General features: G+C 52.5%; 1 protein-coding gene across 1 annotated transcript in view; it reads left to right on the top strand.

The window, feature by feature from the left end:
- Positions 1-17,550, top strand: part of AR (androgen receptor) — a 35,003-nt gene that overhangs the window by 2,578 nt on the left and 14,875 nt on the right. The window contains exon 2 of the mRNA XM_058032738.1: positions 14,975-15,126. Coding sequence (XP_057888721.1) covers positions 14,975-15,126 — 152 coding nt within the window. The remainder of the gene's footprint in view (positions 1-14,974; positions 15,127-17,550) is intronic.

Raw genomic sequence — 17,550 nt, 5'->3', positions numbered from 1 at the left:
GGCTTGTACAGCACTGCCCTGCTGCTGCAAAGGTGTAATGGAGGGACATTGTCTCTCTGTGCTCAGATGTAATTTCCAAACACCGTAAGGAAAGCGGCACGCTCGGCGTGGTCTGGCTCAAGCCGTGTGTGTTAATCGCTGCCAGGTTTACATTTTATCCTAGCAAAGTCTCCATTAGCTTTGCAGCGTGCTGCTGGCCCATTCCTGCAGATTTGAATTTTCTCCTGGCTCTGTGGGTGCCAGCACAGGAACAGCCTCTGCTGCTCTGGAGCGGGGATCGTGTACCAGCATCCCAGGCAGCTGCGCCTGGGGGAAGGAAGGTTTGTGGGAGCTGAGAGGCTGTGTAGTAAAATTCCCTGATGGAAGGATGACTGGCCTTTGGACCTGCACCCCTGTGCTGTCTGGTGCAAGGTCTGCTCTCCTGCCCTACTTGACCTTGCATATGAAGCTTTCCCCTTGAACCCTCAGAGGATGCAGCCTCAGTGTTCTGTGGGGACAGTGAGGGCACTTCGGGGGCAATGGGCACCTCAGAGCCTTGTCCCTCGAGGTGCTGCTGGGAGCAGAGCACACCCAGGCCCCCTTGCTTTGGAGAATAAAGAGCGTTTCAAGGTGTGCTGCTCCTACTTTCTTTCCTCTCTGGATGGTCCTGCTGTCTGCCAGCAGGATCGTGGCTCTTCCCTCACGGATGGAGTTCTCCCAAGCCCCAGTTCTGCCCTGCTGCAGTTGGGACCAGGTATGGGTAGGTATTTTTTGAGTTAAACATCCTTCATATGACACTAAAGCATGAGCAGTTTTTAATATTTGAGGGAGTGTCAGGGTTAGGAGGTGCTGGCACATCTCAGAAACACAATTAATAACCACAATGTGGTTATTAACACAATTGGGTTTAATTTAAAGCTTTTGGTAGAGTGTCCCTGACTGCACCAGTCAGGCTTGCATGTAATTAGCAAATTAATTGGATGTTTTGTTACTCTGGACTTGGAGCTGTTTATCTTTTTGCTCTGGTTGTTGCATCATTACTACCAGTAGTATTTGAGGTGACAAAATAACCTGTTTCAGGAGCAAGATGGAGCATTGTCAGAATAAATCCAAGGCTCTGCCATCAGAAGACAAATTACAGTTGTGGATTGGAGGGGGTGGCCTCTGGTTTAGAATGAAATGGAATCAGAGAAGGAGCTGTTCCTGAAGCAATGGAATCAAAGGGGAGAAAAGGATTTAAGGGGCTTTTGGCTCAGGAAAATCTGCTGTCCACGTAGCTTCAGACGTTTTTAAGTGGCATTTGCTATCACTGCTGTTACCTGGTGCTGATACTGGTTGGAATCCTGGTGTTTGCTGCTTACATCTGCCTTTGGTTCCCTTCCCTAGTCTGGCTGTGGTCAGCTTGGGCCAGTGCCACGTGTTCATTCATCACCTGGCTCCATGGCTCTGTAATCGTTTCTGCTCTGTAACTGTGATAGGCTTACAGATAAAACCTGCAGTAATTCCTTCCTATGGAGGGAGGAGATAAGACTGGCAAAGAGAGGAGGGAGTGAAGGGCAGCTGCTGCACTGGGAGATGGAATGAGGCAGGAGGTCGTGCTCAGGGCTGCTCTCACTCCCAGCCTGTGCCCGGCAGCAGCTGCTCTGGCATCCCAGTCCCAGGGGGGCTCTGGGGACCCCCAGCGCTGCACTGGCAGAACTCCAAAGCCCTTGGGAAGGGGCTGACCCTCCTGTCTGCTGTTGTCAGTGTGACCTCTCTGCTCTGGCAATTGGCCAGAGGATGCAAATATTTCTTTGAAGACAAGGGGAGCATGGCAGAACATCATGTGGGCAGCTGGTCCTTTTGGCCCCTACGGACACATGGACAGGGAGCCTCTGGTGGCCAGGGGAGTCGGGCGTGTGCTAAAGCTTGCTTCAGTTCCTGATAAATGGAAAAGAGAAAAGATAAACAAATTTCTTCCTCAGCACCTCTCACCCTTTCCTTGCTCACAGGCCAACTATAATAATCCAGCTGGAGCTGGAATAGAGAACTCAGGGCTGGGTGAATGTGAGCTGGCATGGTAGCAGGCTGTGCAGGGTGCGTGTCTGTCATGGCTGGAGCTGAGGTTGTGAAGTAGGTGATACTCTGGGGCTGGGTAACTGGAGCTGCAGGGATGTTGGAGCTCTGCTCAGCAAGGAGAACCCCTCAGGACTGGGGGAGCAGCCAAGGACTGGGCACTGACCTGGAGCACGGCACTGGTGTCTCCTTTTTCTCACTTCTGAACAAATATCAAATCTCATAAAATGGTCTCCTCGTTTTCCCCTCCCTCCTCTGTCCATCCCTCCCTCTCTTCCCTGCTCTCCTGTGCTCCAGCTCTCCCTTTCTGCTGGGAAGGGGAGATGGATCAGCTCTCAGGGGCCGGGTGTGGAGGGCACACATGTAGGGTGAATGTCCCTGTGGGACCCACCAGCTGCTCTGAGGGTACACAGCATCTCTTTGCCTCTTCACTGCTCAAAGGCAGGCTTTGCCCCATCCTCCTCTAGGCTTTCCCATCCTATTTTCTAAATATCTTGGGCTTTTGAGCTCTTACACCCTCTGGAAGCTGCTTCCACAGTCTTGTGCTTGGTATTGGCAGTGAGTATTCCACCCTGGCTCCTCTCAAGTGCTGGTTGCAGTGGAAGCACAGGCTTTATGTGGCACTTGGTATTGGAAGCAGCAGCTGCAAATCAGAAAATTTTGCCAAAGAAACAATCCACAAAAAGCTTTCAGAGTGTTGCTGGGTCGGAGTCACACAGGTATTTTGTGTCTTTTCCGGAGGATTTGGGGCTGGCAGCTGCACAGGATCTGCTCATGGCAGCTCTTCTCCTGCTTATGCAGCTTTTACATTCTTCCGGCTGTTTACAGATTCCCTATTGCACAGGTGTTTATCCACTGAACAGATGAGCACCACTCCCTGCAGCCAGTCTGGCATTAACATTGGTTTTCCTCATGGGAGAACTTCATTCCAGTTAACTGAGAGCCAGTTCACAATGGGAAGTGCTTTGGTGCTGCTTCTGAGGACAGAAGAGCATGTCAAAATACGGACAGGAGAGAGATTTGGAGCAGGAGAGAGATTTGGAACAGGAGAGTGTGTTTTGCAGCCCAGGGGACAGGAGTCAGGATTCCCTGTGCAGAGATGGGTTTTTCCCCCAGAACAGGATCCCTGCCATGGGCACAGGTACCACACCAGCCCCAGGGGCTGGGCATCAGCGGGTGCTGGAGTTGGAATCCTGTCCCGAGGCACGGAGCCCACAATTCCTGGAAGTCGCTGCCTCTGTGCGGTTTCTCAGAGCGAGGAAGATGTGGGACAGTCCCGGGAAGAATGAGAGCAGAAACAGTGTAGCGAGGCCGGCGATGTGAGCGGTGTCCCAGGGGCGATGCCAGCTCCCTCCCCCTGCAGCAGGACCCTCCAAGGCCGCGCTGGCTCCGGCAGAGAAGAGACAAGAGCCCGCTCTGTGTCCGTGCCAGGCGTCACCTCCGGGTCCCCGCGGGCAGGGGGAGGAGCGGGCTCAGGGGAAACTGGAGCGGATCAGAACTCAGTCTCTGCATGGGAGGAAAGCTGGAATCACTGCCGTGCATTGCAGGAAGAAATCACAGAATTCCCCAAAATATTGGAAATCTCATCGTTGTGTTTTGGTGTGATGAAAACGGTTTCATTACACGGGGTTAAGAACAATTTGTAGTAGAGAGCAGTCGCTCAGTTCTTTGTGTTTTTCTGTCATTCCCATGAATTCCACTCTTGGCACGGACCTTCATTCATATTTTATAAATTGCTGTTTGAAGGTGGCTGTCCCAGTTTGCCTGTTCTCCATTGCCAGTTGCTGTCTAGACTTGGAGCACTCACTGGAGCCTGCTGGGTTGGTGTTTGCAGTGGATACTTTCTGCTAGTGATTGTGGACTAAAATTACAAAAGAAAGAAATTGTATTTATTTTATCGTCCTGTGAACATTTAAAATTTATCAAATGAGTGTTTACTGAAAGAAAACTATTCAGTGGGAGACTTTCTATGACTTCTAGTAAAAACTGTTTGTTTCTGAAAGCTGCCCTGGTAAATCCCAGAGATCTGTGCAGCTGTGGACGGCTCTGGAACATTGAAAATATACAGGAAAAATGAAGATTCCTCCTTGCAGAGCTCCTCAGCCTCATTACTTTGTGCGAGATAATTTTATTTTTGGAAGATTTTCTGCAAAAGGCACGTCTGCGCCTCAGACTGGTGCAAAGCAAGTGCCACAAAGCCATCATGGACAGCCTGGGCCAGCTGGGGAGGGCGGCTTGGTGCCACCACGTGCATGTAGTGACGTGGCACAGGGGGCACAGGTACCTCCTGCTGGGGTCATCATTGGGTCAAACATGGGTATTGATCAGATTGATCTACTCTCACCTTGGATGAGCCCAGCTGTGCACCATGATCATAGGAAAACAGCAATGGCAACATTTCCTGTGGGGGTACTGGATCCTTTCCAGCTCTTTCTTTTCCTCCAGAGATCCAGCATGCACAGGAGGCATATGTCTCATCTCCTATTGTAGCAGAGCATTTATAAATGCCTGGTAAACAATTAGGAGGCAGATTTGGTCACATCAGCCCTTGGTGGGTGGCCGTGCAGGCGTGCCCAGTGGTGGCCCTGGCAGTGGCTGGTGGCCCTGGTATGGAGCGTGTCTGCACACTGTGGGGACCAGAGCCAGCCCTGTTTGTTAACAGTGCTATGAGGGAGCTCATTGAAATGAAAAGGAACTGGCCCAGTTGTCATGGCAAAGACTTGTGACGGAGGTTCTCCATCCATATTCTCTCGCTGTTACCAGTGCTGCCTGCCTTCCCTGATCTGCCTGTGCTGCTCATCCACGTCCAACCACCCTTAATCCCCTGCCTGCTCTGGGTGAGGGGCAGGGGGAGGGATGAGCCTCTCTGGGGAGACCTGCTGGTGGGGGGAGTCCAGCCCACTGTGGCCAGGTACCTGCAGTGGGCAGTGCCTGTGCTTTGTTCTGCTTTAAATCCAGCCATTGCAACCCTGTTCCTTCTCGCCAGCGTTTTTAGGTGAGATTCAAATTATCCTCTAACAGTAATAAAAACACAGCCAGCAGTAGGACTTCACTGCTGAAGCACTCAGGAGCAGCGATTCTTTCAGCCTCCAGGCAGCTGTGGAAATGGGAATTGTCCCTTTTCTGCGGGCTGAGGTCTGACAGCAGCCCCAGCTGCGTGAGTGCCGCAGCCCTGGCTCGGTGCTGGGGTCCATGCTGGCTTTGTGCCAGTTCCTGGGGACCAGCCTGCTGGACCTTGCACCCCTGCATGGGCCCGCTCACCTCCCGTGGCCCCGGTGTCCCTGCACAGCCCCGGGACAGTGTTTGCAGGAGCAGGGTTACGGGAGTGCGGCATCGCGCCCGGCATCGCTCCCCGGGGACCTGTGCACAACAGGGGCAGGCTCGGTTTGCCTGGGGTCAGCTTGGCTCAGCTGCTCTCAGGGTGCTGCTTTGCTCCCTGCTCAGCCTGAACAGAGGCCAGGGAGAGCAAGGTCACCCGCTGCACCCTGGCTCGGAGCTCCCCAGCCCCCCCCGCCCGGGGCCGCCGCTGCAAATAGTGACAGCGAAGTCAGGTGCTGACACGTCCTCAGGAGTGGTGGGATTGGTCTCTAGGGACATGGACCTCAGATTAAGTGATTTGCAGTAATAGAAATAATCTGAAAAGTATATGCCAGTTCCCCAGGTATTTATAGCTTCTGCCCTTTTCCCAGGCCGCCCGGCCCCAGGCAGCTCGGGTGTCCACAGGGCTGGATTACACCCGTGCTTTCCACAGGTGTCCTGGTGCCTTCTCTGTGCCATCCAAAGGAGAACAGAGCCCATCCTAATAAGTAAATAATGATTTCTGGGCCGAGCCCCTGCTTCTGCTGAGGGGGCCGGTCTGTTGTGGTGCCTGGCTGGGGGCTGGATGGACCAGGCTGAGCACCTCGTGACAGGCAAGGCAGCTGCCACTTCCCAAACAGCTCTAGGGGCAAAAGAGATGGCTTAGCTCGGGATGGGTGAGTCAGTGCAGAACCACCAGTGCTGGGACAATGACAGGGCCTGGGAGGGAGTGCTGTGAGCAGCCTTAGCCAGGGCAAGCAGCTGGGCACAGCCACATTTACCATTTGGTGTGTCTGCCCTGAGGTCTGGGTGCTCCTGGGACACATTTGGTGTGTGCCTGGGCTGGCAGAGCCCTGCTTGGGCTGTGCAAAGCAGGAGAGCTGTTTGAGAGCTCTGTGCAGAGCTCCAGCCACCCCTCATGCACTGGGCATGGCAGCAGTCATGAGGATTTACCTTTCATGTCACCTGTAGCCAGGTGTCTGTGACAGGCACTGCTGGGAGGATGTCCTGGGTGCTGCCCAATCCCGGGGAGTCTGGTCATAGACTCAGGGAAGGTTTTTTTGGAAGGGGCATTAGCGCCCATTTCATTGCACCCTCTCTGTGGCAGGGACATCTCCCCTAGACCATGTTGCTCCGAGCCATGTCCTGCCTGGCACTGTCACCCTAGGATGGGTGGTGCATTCTGTGGGTTACCTCTGCACCAATATGCTCCAGCAGGGACTAGACACGGGCTGGCTGTAGGTTTGGCAAGAACCTCGGGGCAAATCCTTCTGTGTTACAGCAGCGTCTTCACCTTCCAGACCCCCATCCCACTGACTGCTTCTGGAATTGCTGCCAGCAGGAACAATCCCTACAAATGCCAGAGAGGAGGCTGCAGATCTCCAGAATACATTTTACAGAGGATGTGTTCAGTCCCTGGGATGAGGTGGGAAAACCCTGGGGTTGCTTCCTCCCCCTTGTGCTCTCTGTGCCTGGGGGTGGATGGAGGGGGCTCCTTGTCTCTCCCAAAATGACACGACACTTCTGTCTCTGCTGTTTTTACCAGCCCACAGCATTTTGGCTGCTCTTACAGATTTTAGCTGTGTTTGCTTCTTTGCTGGTTAGAAATGGCAGAAAAAAAAACCGCTTTGACCTTGGCCTGTGTGCTGAGAACAGAGCCCAGGCACAAGTTTCTGTATCACAAATTTCCTGGTGAAGGCTCTGCCTCCTCCCCCTCGCCTGATCCCGCACATCTCCCGACTGCTCCTGGGAGGGCTGGGACGGGATATCTCAGCAGCTCCGCTTTCCTCTTGAAAGAGAAATACAGAGCAGGAATTCTTGTGCTGATTGGCTTGATAGCTTTCATCTGGGAAGCAATGGGGTGCGTCAACTGGAAAATGAAATCCCCCTGCAAAGAGAGCCGGGGTGATTTACTGCTTCTATTGAATCGTGTGTGTGCCTGTGCACAATGTGGATGTTCATCATCTTCCCATGAACACCACACACAGATTCTGTGTGTGTTCTCAGTGCTGTGAGGAGCATCCCCACCCCTCTGCACCCATGTCCCTGGAGGGCAGGCGCTGTGCCATGGGCTGCCCGCACGAAGGAGAGGTGCCTGGAGCTCTGGGAGCCTCTGCAGGCAGCACAGGGCTTGGTGTGGGATTGGCATTGCTACTTCTCCCTGCTCAGACACTGAGAACCAGCTCAGCCCCACTCCCTCTGCTGCTGCCTGGCAGTGCTGTGTGAGCAGGGCAGGGCTGGGGCACACGTGTCTGGAGCCATGGGTCCAGTGGGGACTCTAATCCCCGTGGGCTGGCGCTGGGCATTGTCCCTGTGCATGCTCCTGTGCTCCAGAACATGTGACATCGTCCTGATGAACTCAGCCTGTTCACATGGATTTCGTTTTTCTGGCTCTCCGTAATTGGCTTTGTTTTCACGTGTTCCCTGTGGTTAAAAAGTCTTTTCCCTGATAATAGGATCTTCCCCTTACAAAGAAATCTATTACTTCCCATTCTGCTCCCCAGTCCTCTGGAGCATCTTTAAATGGTTAGGAAAACAATAGCAGGACAGGGACTTTTCCCCTTTCTTGTTTACAGCACAGCCTGTGCCAAGAGCCGGGTCCTTGATTCTAGGCTGTGTTGGGGGTGGTTTGAAAAGGGAGCAGAGCACAGTGCTGGGAAGCCTGCAGGACAGAAATCCCACTGGGGCTGTGCTGAGGGCTGGGCAGAGCTGAGCTGAGATGGGAACTAAGGTTCCAGGGGACAGCTGTCCTCTTCTTGTTCAGTTCTCCTTCACTTTTGCCATGTGGGTGCTTAAAACCTTGGATTATGGCCTGAGCTGAAGCAGTTGTCATGTCCAGCAGGAGGAAAGTGGCAGCCTGGGGTTAGCAGGGTGGCTGGCCAGTCCCTCTGCCCTCGAGTTGGTGGAGGGGGCTCAGTGTGTCCTGCAGGATCCCCTGTGGGCATCTGTTAACTCCTGGCCCTGCTGTGCCCTCCTGCTCTGCCCTTGCCCCCCTGTGCAGAGCTGGGGTCAAGGCGGGTGCGCAGCCACTGCGGCTGCGGCGTGTCCTGAGATGATATCTCACTGCTCACTCACACAGACTCGGGAGAACACTCTCAAGGCTGGGAGGCCTAAAATTAGATGTGGCATCTGTGTTTTGGTTTGCAGGCGGGCTTGAAAGAAAATCATTCTTGGCTGCTTTAATTCCTTGCCTTCTTGGAAGAGCACGGGCAAAGGGTAGTGGGCAGGGCTTTGGTCCCTGGTGTGCCATGGCTTTCTCTGGACATGGCTGTCCAGCAGGGCCAGTCAAAACTCCAGCATGGCTCTGTGAAAGCAGCAGGACCACCCATGCCCACAGGTCCCTGGAGGCAGCCGGGTGCAGGTCTCTGCTATCCGTGTTTTCCTGGGAATGCTCTCAGCCTCCAGAACAGCAGGTGTGGCTGTCCCTGCCATATGTCACTAAAAGTGCAAACTGGCATCAAAGCACTGTTTCCCAGCCTATGCCTGTCTGGATACTGTGGGTTGTAGTAGGTATGTGCTGCTGGAGTTGGTGCTGGTATAGCTATCCATCCATCCATCCATCCATCCATCCATCCATCCATCCATCCATCCATCCATCCCCACCATCCAAGCCCTGCTCCTGTCCCAGTCCTGTCCTGCTCCTGCCCCAATCCGTGTGCACCTGGCAGATGTGGGCAGCTGTGAGCAGCGGGCATGCCACGAAGGCCAGGCTGGGACCAGGAGGGATTGGTGGGTGTCAGCCAATGGCTGTGAGTTGCTGGGGAATTTGCTTCTCTGTTGCCTGTTCTGCTGAGACTGGGGCTAAGAGTTGCAGGGAGACCTGGCACTAAATATGTGAAACCTTCATTTATAATTAGTGTGTTTATGTCGGGGATGAGTCACAGCACGATCCGCTTGGAGGACGCGGCGGGAAGATGATAGTGTTGCACAAGTCGTGAAGCCTCCTCTAGAAACTCTGCTTTGCCAGCAGAGCTGAAGGGAAGTTCTGCAGATAGCGCTTCTATCCACTCCTAGACATAATAAGGCAAAGGATTTTTATGCCCCTGCAGTTGTGTCTCTGCAAAGATTTGGTCTTGATAGAAACGTGCCTAAAAATAACGCAGTGCTGCTGGTGAGCGGTGGGGCCAGCGCTGCAGTGCTGCTGCAGTGATCCCCGCTGCAGGAGGGGTGCAGGGGGCTGCTCCCCGAGATGGGGGCTCTGCTGATGGCTGCCATGCCCGTCCATGCCAGGGCTCCGTGCTGTGCCCGGGGGAGGGTGCTGGCTCGGGCCGTGTGCCTCCCCAGCTGGGTGCCAAATCCGTGGTATTTGCGGTCTCCTCGTGTTTCCAGGCCGGGTCCCGCCCTTCTTGCTGACTGGTTTTGCCTTGTGCTTCCTACAGTGGAGAAATAAAAATGCAGAATTTGCAGCATTGGTTTCCTTAGCAATAATTCCACTGCCAAAGGAAGAGGGGAAAATATTTTGTGTTTTAAATATCTGAGTCTGGGAATGAGTCCTGGCATCCCTCAGCAGCCCAGCTGGGAGCCGACCACTGACCTCTGGCCATCAGCGCAAGTTGATCCTTGTTGCCAAATTAAATTCCAAATTCATTTGGAGTTCTGTGAGATTGGAATCGTTCTGCCTGGAGTTTCTCTTGGTGGCCCCGTAGCAGATGCTGTGGTTAGCTGGGGGTGCTGGGGGACCATGGTGGCCTTGGGGGCCAGCTCCCTTGGGGTGCTGTGCCCCATGGCTGGACACTGGTACCGTGTTCTGTTCCTCTGGAGATCTGCCTGGCACACCAGCTGTGAGAAAAGGCACTGAGAACTTGCATCCCCTCTCCCAGAGCATTTTGTAAGCATCACTTCGTTTGATTTTGGAAGAGGGAAAGGTGAAAATTCTCCTGCAGGTGAAGATGTTGGTATGTGGCACCACAAGTCTGTACCCTGGATGCTTTCCTGGGAGCTGTAAGCCTGTACCTGCATCTGGCATGATAGCAGTGTCTCTTGGAGCATGAAATATATGTATCAACTGTCTCATTATTTGTGATTTTCTTTACAGGCACATTTTCTTTTCGTGAGCAGAGGAGATGGATTTGAAAAATGGAAGATTATGGTGTGGCTTAAACTAACTGCATAAATATCAGTGAGGACAGAGTGTTTCCTTGGAAAATAAGTAGGGTTCTCTGTGCAACAAGGATGCCAAGGTCCTGTCCTTGGTGACTCCAGGTGACTCTGCAGTCACCAGGAGGACACAGTGTAGGGCTCTGATGACCTCGGGAGTGCTCCTCAGGGCTGCAGCCTGCCTGCAGCCTTGTTGCTCCTTGTTTGCTTTTTTGTCCCCTTTCTGCTTCATAATCAGGTGAGCTCCCATCTGAAGGGACCTTGCAATGACCTTGTGCCATCTCTTTTCATAGTACCTGCTCTGTCTGGGGGATCAAGTGTTCCATCTTCTCTGAGCTGATTTATTTAAGCCACTGGTGAGGTGCAAGGGCTGAAGGGTGGCTTCTCCCAGGCTTTGCATTCCAGGTGTAGCAAACCTGCCACCTTTCACCTTTGCAAGCTCATTCTCTGCTTCTTCCTTGTGGGAGGTTGGAAGGTGGGAGCCCAGGATGGCCATTAAATGAGGGGATGGGACTCCCCAGCAGGCTCAGCCAGTCAGGGGGAGGCTGGGGCTGTCCCCTGAGTGCAGGGACAAGCAGTGCCTGGGTCCATGCAGCTCCAGGCCTGGAGGAACCTTCATGCACCACAGAGGAGCAGAGGAGAGAAAAGGGCTGGGAGTGGTGGGGCTTCAGCTGCAGCGGGGATGCGCTGTGTGAAAAACAAACTGTCAAAATAAGGAAACAGAGTGTTTGAAAACAAAAACCCAGAGTTTAATTTGGGGATTTGAGAAGGGATTTGTGCAGCTGGGTCTGTGGAAGCTATTTGTGCCCCTGGGGCCTGGAGGCAGTGCCAGGGCTGGAGAGCCAAGCCTGCTCCTGTGAGTTGCTGGTGGAAGAACATTTGCTTTCTCTGAAGTCTGCTCCTCCTGCCAGCCTGCCCTGCTGGGATGCTTGGAAAACCCATTGTCATCTGCTAATAATTATTTAAATTTGGTGAGGATCCTGTTCCTGTGTGTGTTTACCAGGCCTGGGGCTCAGGCTGCACCCTGCTCTGCTCTCAGATGCTGTTGTGCCTCTGCTGCCGTCGCCACAAAAACAAGGCATGAGCAGACTGGAAAATACTCAAGGCTATTTAGCAGAAAGAACATGAATTCAGTGCACAAAGCTGCATGTTTATAGATTAAATGGCTGAAAGCATTTTAACAGATGAATGCTTTAAAGTTTCTGTGCAGGTCCTTTTATCTGGATGAGTGTGATGTGGAGGCTGTGAGTGCAGGCTTGGCTCAGCTCTGGCTGGAGCCACCAGCAGCCAAATGCCAGTGCAAGGGGACACGAGGATGTGCCCAAAGTGGGCAGTCGCGCCCTTTGCTGAGCATGGGTCTGGCCTTTTGGTGGGAGTCACAGAACTCCATCCAGGCAGGAGCACCACAGCTGCACTGAGGGGAAGCCAGTTAAATTTAATATTGCATTAGAAAATGTCATGCACGGGTAATGCTGTTTTAAAGGCAGAGATTCCCCTTGATAACATCAGAGTGTCTCAGAAATGACAATACTTGAAGTGACTGGGTAGGGTTTTGTGTCACCTGTGAGTGCTGGCTCAGCTCTGTTCTCAACATCCTCCTGAGCATTGCTGATGTGCAGGTTTTGCATGATGAAGGTGCAAACCCCCTTTCCTCAGGGTGTATGGGACCAGGGCACTCTGCTCTGGGGCTCTGTGTGTGGCAGCTGCCATCATTGTGTCCTGGTCTGCCTTAGGGCAGTTGTGCCATGGCTCCTTTTGAGCAGCCTGTGCCAGCTGTTGCTGAGATGGAAACTTCCTTTGCGGATCAGGAGGAATGGTTGGCTCCTCTTTCACCAGTGCCTTCTCTTGGCTTTCTGGGGATGTTGTGAAATGTGGCTGTTTGGTGAAATTTAACTAATGACAAACAAATGCTTCATCACATGATAGTTCCTACTCCCCAGAAATATTTGCGTGTGTGAGGGGAGCTCAGCAAATCCTCCATTTCCTTACAGAATCCTTCTGAAACGAGAGTAAAACTCATCTTAGAGCTGTAGAAGAGATAGGAAGGTTGTTTTTCCCTGCCCCCAAAAGCCACCAAGCTGCTCTGTGACAGCCACGACCTTGGCCTTGGGGGCAGCTCTGGCTCTGCCGCCGCGCTCGCAGTTGTGTCTGCCCCGGCCGCTATCACCCTGCTTTGGGCTCTGCTGTGGAGCTGACACTTGCCACACTTTGTGCCAGCTCTGGGCCCCCTGCAGTTGTTTTGGTCTGACCTGAGCACTCTTGTGGCTCTGAGGGCCAGCACGGCCCCACGGAGTACAAACTTCCAGGCAGAGCAAAGTTTTGGAGCTGCCGGCAATGAAGTGGCTGCTGCGCCACCTCTCGTGTCCCTTCTGTGCCCTCAATGGTGGTGAGGGGCTGTGGCACTGCCTTGAGGCAGGTGGCACCTGGGGCTCTGCCCAGAGCGCTGCCAGCCCTGCAGCTTCTGCAGGCACCTCTTTGGCTCATTGGCCCGTGTTATGTATTACCTGCACGTTTTGAGAACACCCTGTAAATGTCCCTTGGAAACTGGAAAATGGATCATTAAAGGAACCATTAGCATAGCTCTTTCTGAGTTGCTAGAACATTTTCACATTTTGTTTTTCTTGCAATTCTCTCTCTAAAAATAAAAAAGAAAAGGCAAACTGGAGTTGTTTTGAAGTCAAGGGCATTCCTGGGCAGATGCTTTGGCTCTGGGCAGTGGCTGCTGGCAGGGAACCACGTTGGTGCTGCAGGGTCTGTGGCAGAACCACTCCCCAGCTGCCTAAATACCATCTCCTGCCCTTTGGGGTGTGGGGCTGTGCACACCCTGCCAAGCCTTACCCCAGGAGGAGCCTATCTCATGGCCAGGAATCACTTTCCATGTCAGCCAGTGTCCTGCAGTCTCCATCTGTTGGTGGCACTGGGGACAAGGGTGGCTGAGCATGGAGGGGTGTGTGGGGAGCCCTGCCCAGCCCCATCCCTGGCAGGGGCACATGTATGGGCTACTCTCAATGCACACCTGCTGGAAAGTGTTTTTGTACTTGCACAAATCTCTCCATACATGAGCAGCTCTTTAAAAGCTGTTTCAGAAGCCACTCAGTTTCAAACCTGCTTTGCAGTTTCAGATAATTGATCCTGAAAAACACCCCAGGGTCCTCTGGGAGTCCTGTGTCTGTTGTCACGACACCTGCTGCTCATGGCACACAGTGCTGAGCGTGGGGGAGACACAGGGGAAGCCTGGTGGAAACAGGGAAATGAGCACTGCTGGATTTCTGACTGCACAGAGAGCAGAAAAGAGGTGTTGGGCCATTAGCAGGAAGGCCTGCTATGTGTGAGCCTAAAACACACTGGATAAATATGACATTTTTAGCCAGGCTTTTGTGTGTGCTGGGTCTGCTCTCCAGCAGCCCCTCTCACCCAGTGCCAGGGCTCTGGAGCACATGGGGGGATGTGGGAGCACCAGGAGGACAGGGGGGATGCCGTGTAAGCCAAGAAAGGAACATGTTGGTTGCAACAGGATTTCACTGTGGCAGACACGGTGCAGCCAACTGTGCCTGCTCCATTTAATCAGTAATTCCAGAAAAGCCTTGGAAATGGAGATGGTTGGGGAAGGCTGGTTGAGCTGCATCTACAGATCAGTCACTGATTGTTCCTGTTAACCTTCTGAGTGATTTCTCATCTCTTTTCTACCATAAGAACTGAGGATGAAATTGCTGCTCCAGTTACTGAGGTGGGATGTGCACAGCTCTCAGGTGAGGGACAGGCAAGGACAGGGGGGCTTTTCTGGGTATAAAGGTTTTTTCAAGAAGTCCCATCTTTGTCACACTCACTGTTGATGTAACCTGATTTCTCAGAGCTCACCTGCAAGCAGTAGACAATGCCAAAAATGAAATGGGATCTAATTTTATGGAGAAGTTGCAGTGACTTGCAGACTGTAAAAAGCTAATTGCCTCCTTCAGTGGTTGCAGGTAAACGAGTTCTGGTAATTAACTCAATGTGCTGGTGCTTCCCAAACTGCCTGGACATGTTGGCTCCCGATTTGGATTAGCCCCTCTCCTCCTACCATGCCCTCTGGAAAAGCAGTTTCTCCAAGGATCTGATCAAACAGATCAGATCAGGTTGAGGAGGGGACAGTACCAGCTGAGAGAGGAGAATGTGGGTGTGTGGAATGGTGAGGTGTTGGAGAAGGGCAGTCAGGTGCTGGTGGTTAGTGTGGCATTAAGTGACTGGCAGTGCCGTGCTCTGCCTTGTTTGGTGCATGAGCTTCATTACTGAAGCCCAAATTCCGTGAGCACTGCAGCAGCCAGCCTCAGTCACCTTCTGTGCCTGGGCTGTGCTGTCAGCGTGTGTCACTGTCACTGTACTTTGTCACACACTGCACGCAGTGGGCAGGGTCTCTGCATGGTCAGGGCCAGGCTTGGCTCAGTTGTTGCTTTGCTCACCCCCTTGGCTGATCCATCACTGCAGTTCTGCCATGACCCTGCTCCCCTCAGCTTGCCCTGAGCTCATTTCCTGACCCTGCTCTTGTCCTGTCTGCTTTGTGCTGCAGGTTGGAGCCGGGCCGTGACCATGTCCTGCCCATTGATTATTACTTCCCACCTCAGAAGACCTGTCTGATCTGTGGAGATGAAGCATCTGGGTGCCACTACGGAGCCCTGACGTGTGGGAGCTGCAAAGTGTTCTTCAAGCGGGCAGCTGAAGGTAATGGGGACAGGAGAGGGAAGGGCACTGCCCCACTGTGGTGGCATTCTCAGATTTCTTAAACCAGGAAGGGAAAAAAATTGAGGATAAATTGATTTTTCTCTCTGGTGTTTGTAATTTCATTTTACAGATTGCACTCAAGAAGTAGCCAAACCAGTTTGCCAAAATACAATTCATTCCAATGGCATTGAGCAATCAAGGTGCCCCTGCCATGGTGTGGACCAAGATGGTCTTTAAGGTCCCTTCCAACCCAAATGTTTCTGTGATTCCATGATTATCTTAGTGACCTGGTGAGAGCCTGGAGCAGTCAGTTCCTGCTTCTCTTCTTGACTTTCCTGAGTGCTTTAAGCTCCCATCAGCCCACCTGCAGTTTCAGGGGAGGCTTTTCCTCTCCTGCACCCTTCCAGAGGATCCCTTCTGTGAGTGCCCACAAAACAGCACAACCCTGTGTCCATCAGGAGACCTGCTCTGACCTTGGGGTCTGTGATGCTTCTCCCCAGCCCATGAGAAAACAATTCCTCCTTCATGTCCAGCTCCATAGTGTCAGGCTCTCCAGGGATAAGTGTGAGCCCAAATGTTCCCTCTCAATAGAGAGGTCTTTGTCCCACCTTTCCTGGCAATGACCAAGCAGAAGCTCCCAGTCCAGCTGTTTCCTCAGGCTGTGCCTCAGCAGTGGCTGGTTTCTACCTGCACTTCAGAGCTGTGGTTCTTGGGCAGCAGTGAGAGCCTCTGGTGTGGGAGATGAACTGTCCAGCAATGTAATGTGCCTGTGGTCACTCATCAGGCTTGCTGTCAGGAGACATGAACCAACACAAGCCATCATTTTTTCCTTCTTGCTAATATAATTTATGTGGGCAGCTGCTGTCACTGGCTGTGGTGTCATTGGGAGTGGGCTGGCAGCTAAAAGAGGATGGAGCTTCTGTCTCACCATGACCTTCCCCTGTGTCCACCCTCTCCTGTGCATGAGCAGAGGTCCCAGGCTAGGGGTGCTCACCTGCTGGTGTCAGAATGCTGCTTCTACATCAATTAGATCAATTAGCATTATCCTGCCTCTTGCTGGAGTCCTGTTCCCCTCATTCCTCTGTGCCAGGAGCCAACTTGTCAGTGCTGGTCCAAGGAAGAACAGGGGCTGTGCCACAGGGGACATCAGTGTTGCCAAAAAGGGCAGTCAAACAATAGTTAACAAATTTTGCATATTTCTCCCAAGTAAATCATTTGCAGATCTGTCTCTGCTGCACACCAGCTCTGTGTCAAGCCAAGTGGGTTGGCTCGTGCAGCCAGAGTAAATAACAGATGCTTGTTTAAGTCAGCAAGTTATTGTTGATTTATAGTAAGTGGAGGCTTGGCTCTCAGTCAGATGAAGTGCTGCTGGAGTGCCTGTGTCTGCGGGTGTCTGTGGGGGCTGTGCTCCCTGGCACCAGGGTGGGTCACAGGGACCAGAGGTGCCCATGGGCAGAGGGGCAGCCTGGGCTGCTCTGAGGCACGTGCCCTTGAGTTGTTCCCTCTCCTGGTGGTGTTATGTCATTAATTTAAATGTTAATTTTGGCCGTGTTGGGATTGGGCAGCAGCCCTTTGTCTTTCCTGAGCAGCCATATGTGTGTGCAGAGAGCTGCCAAATTGTCAGGTTTCATCTTATGCTGCCCTGAGGTACATGGCTGAGTCTTTATTTTAGGGAAGTGACAATAAATTGTGCTCCTTTATGGGTACTGAATGCAGAGATGGCAGGTGGTGATTTCTGTTCTAACTTTTGGTGAGTTTCCAGACAGATCTCTTCCTTCTTAAAGCTGAGCAGCATTACTGAAAGCTGATATTTCAGCGCGTTCTCATGTTTTAAAGTCCATAAAATGCTTCTCAGAAAGCCTTAGGTCGCCCTTGGAGACTTTACAGCAGTAGATCAAAATGCTTCCCCATGAGAAAAGAAACCTGTTACCTTCCTGGGGCTGGTGTCAAGGCACAGCTTTAGTGGAGGGAGCAGCAGAGCTGTGACTGGAGCAGCACAAACAGCGTCTTGGAGGGGAGGGAAATAGCTGGGCACATCATTTCCTTTTTATTACAGTCTTCTGAAATAATAGTGAACTTATCTGGCAGGGATACTTAAGGAGGTTTTATAGACATGCACTGGCTTCTATGGGATGAGAAAGGGAAAAGATTAAAAAAAAAGGTTGTGACACTGATTCTTCTTCCCTTTGGACACACTGAGGGGTTTATGAGCAGGAGCAGGTCACCCCTGCTTTGATGGAATATTTGACAGATTTGAGGGGTTTCACAAGCTCAGGTTCAACTGCTTTTCCCAGAAAGATGCTGAAGAGTTAACAGAAATGACAGGAATGTTGTCCTGTCTCGTTTTGCTGGCTCTTGTGATTCACAGACTCTCTCAAGATGTCCAGGCTGTGTCCAGGCCAGCCCTGAAGCACAGCCCACAGA

Source organism: Melospiza georgiana, chromosome 12 (genome assembly GCF_028018845.1).
Source record: "Melospiza georgiana isolate bMelGeo1 chromosome 12, bMelGeo1.pri, whole genome shotgun sequence".
NCBI classification, from domain to species: Eukaryota; Metazoa; Chordata; class Aves; order Passeriformes; family Passerellidae; genus Melospiza; species Melospiza georgiana.
This window is presented reverse-complemented; position numbering and strand designations above follow the sequence as displayed.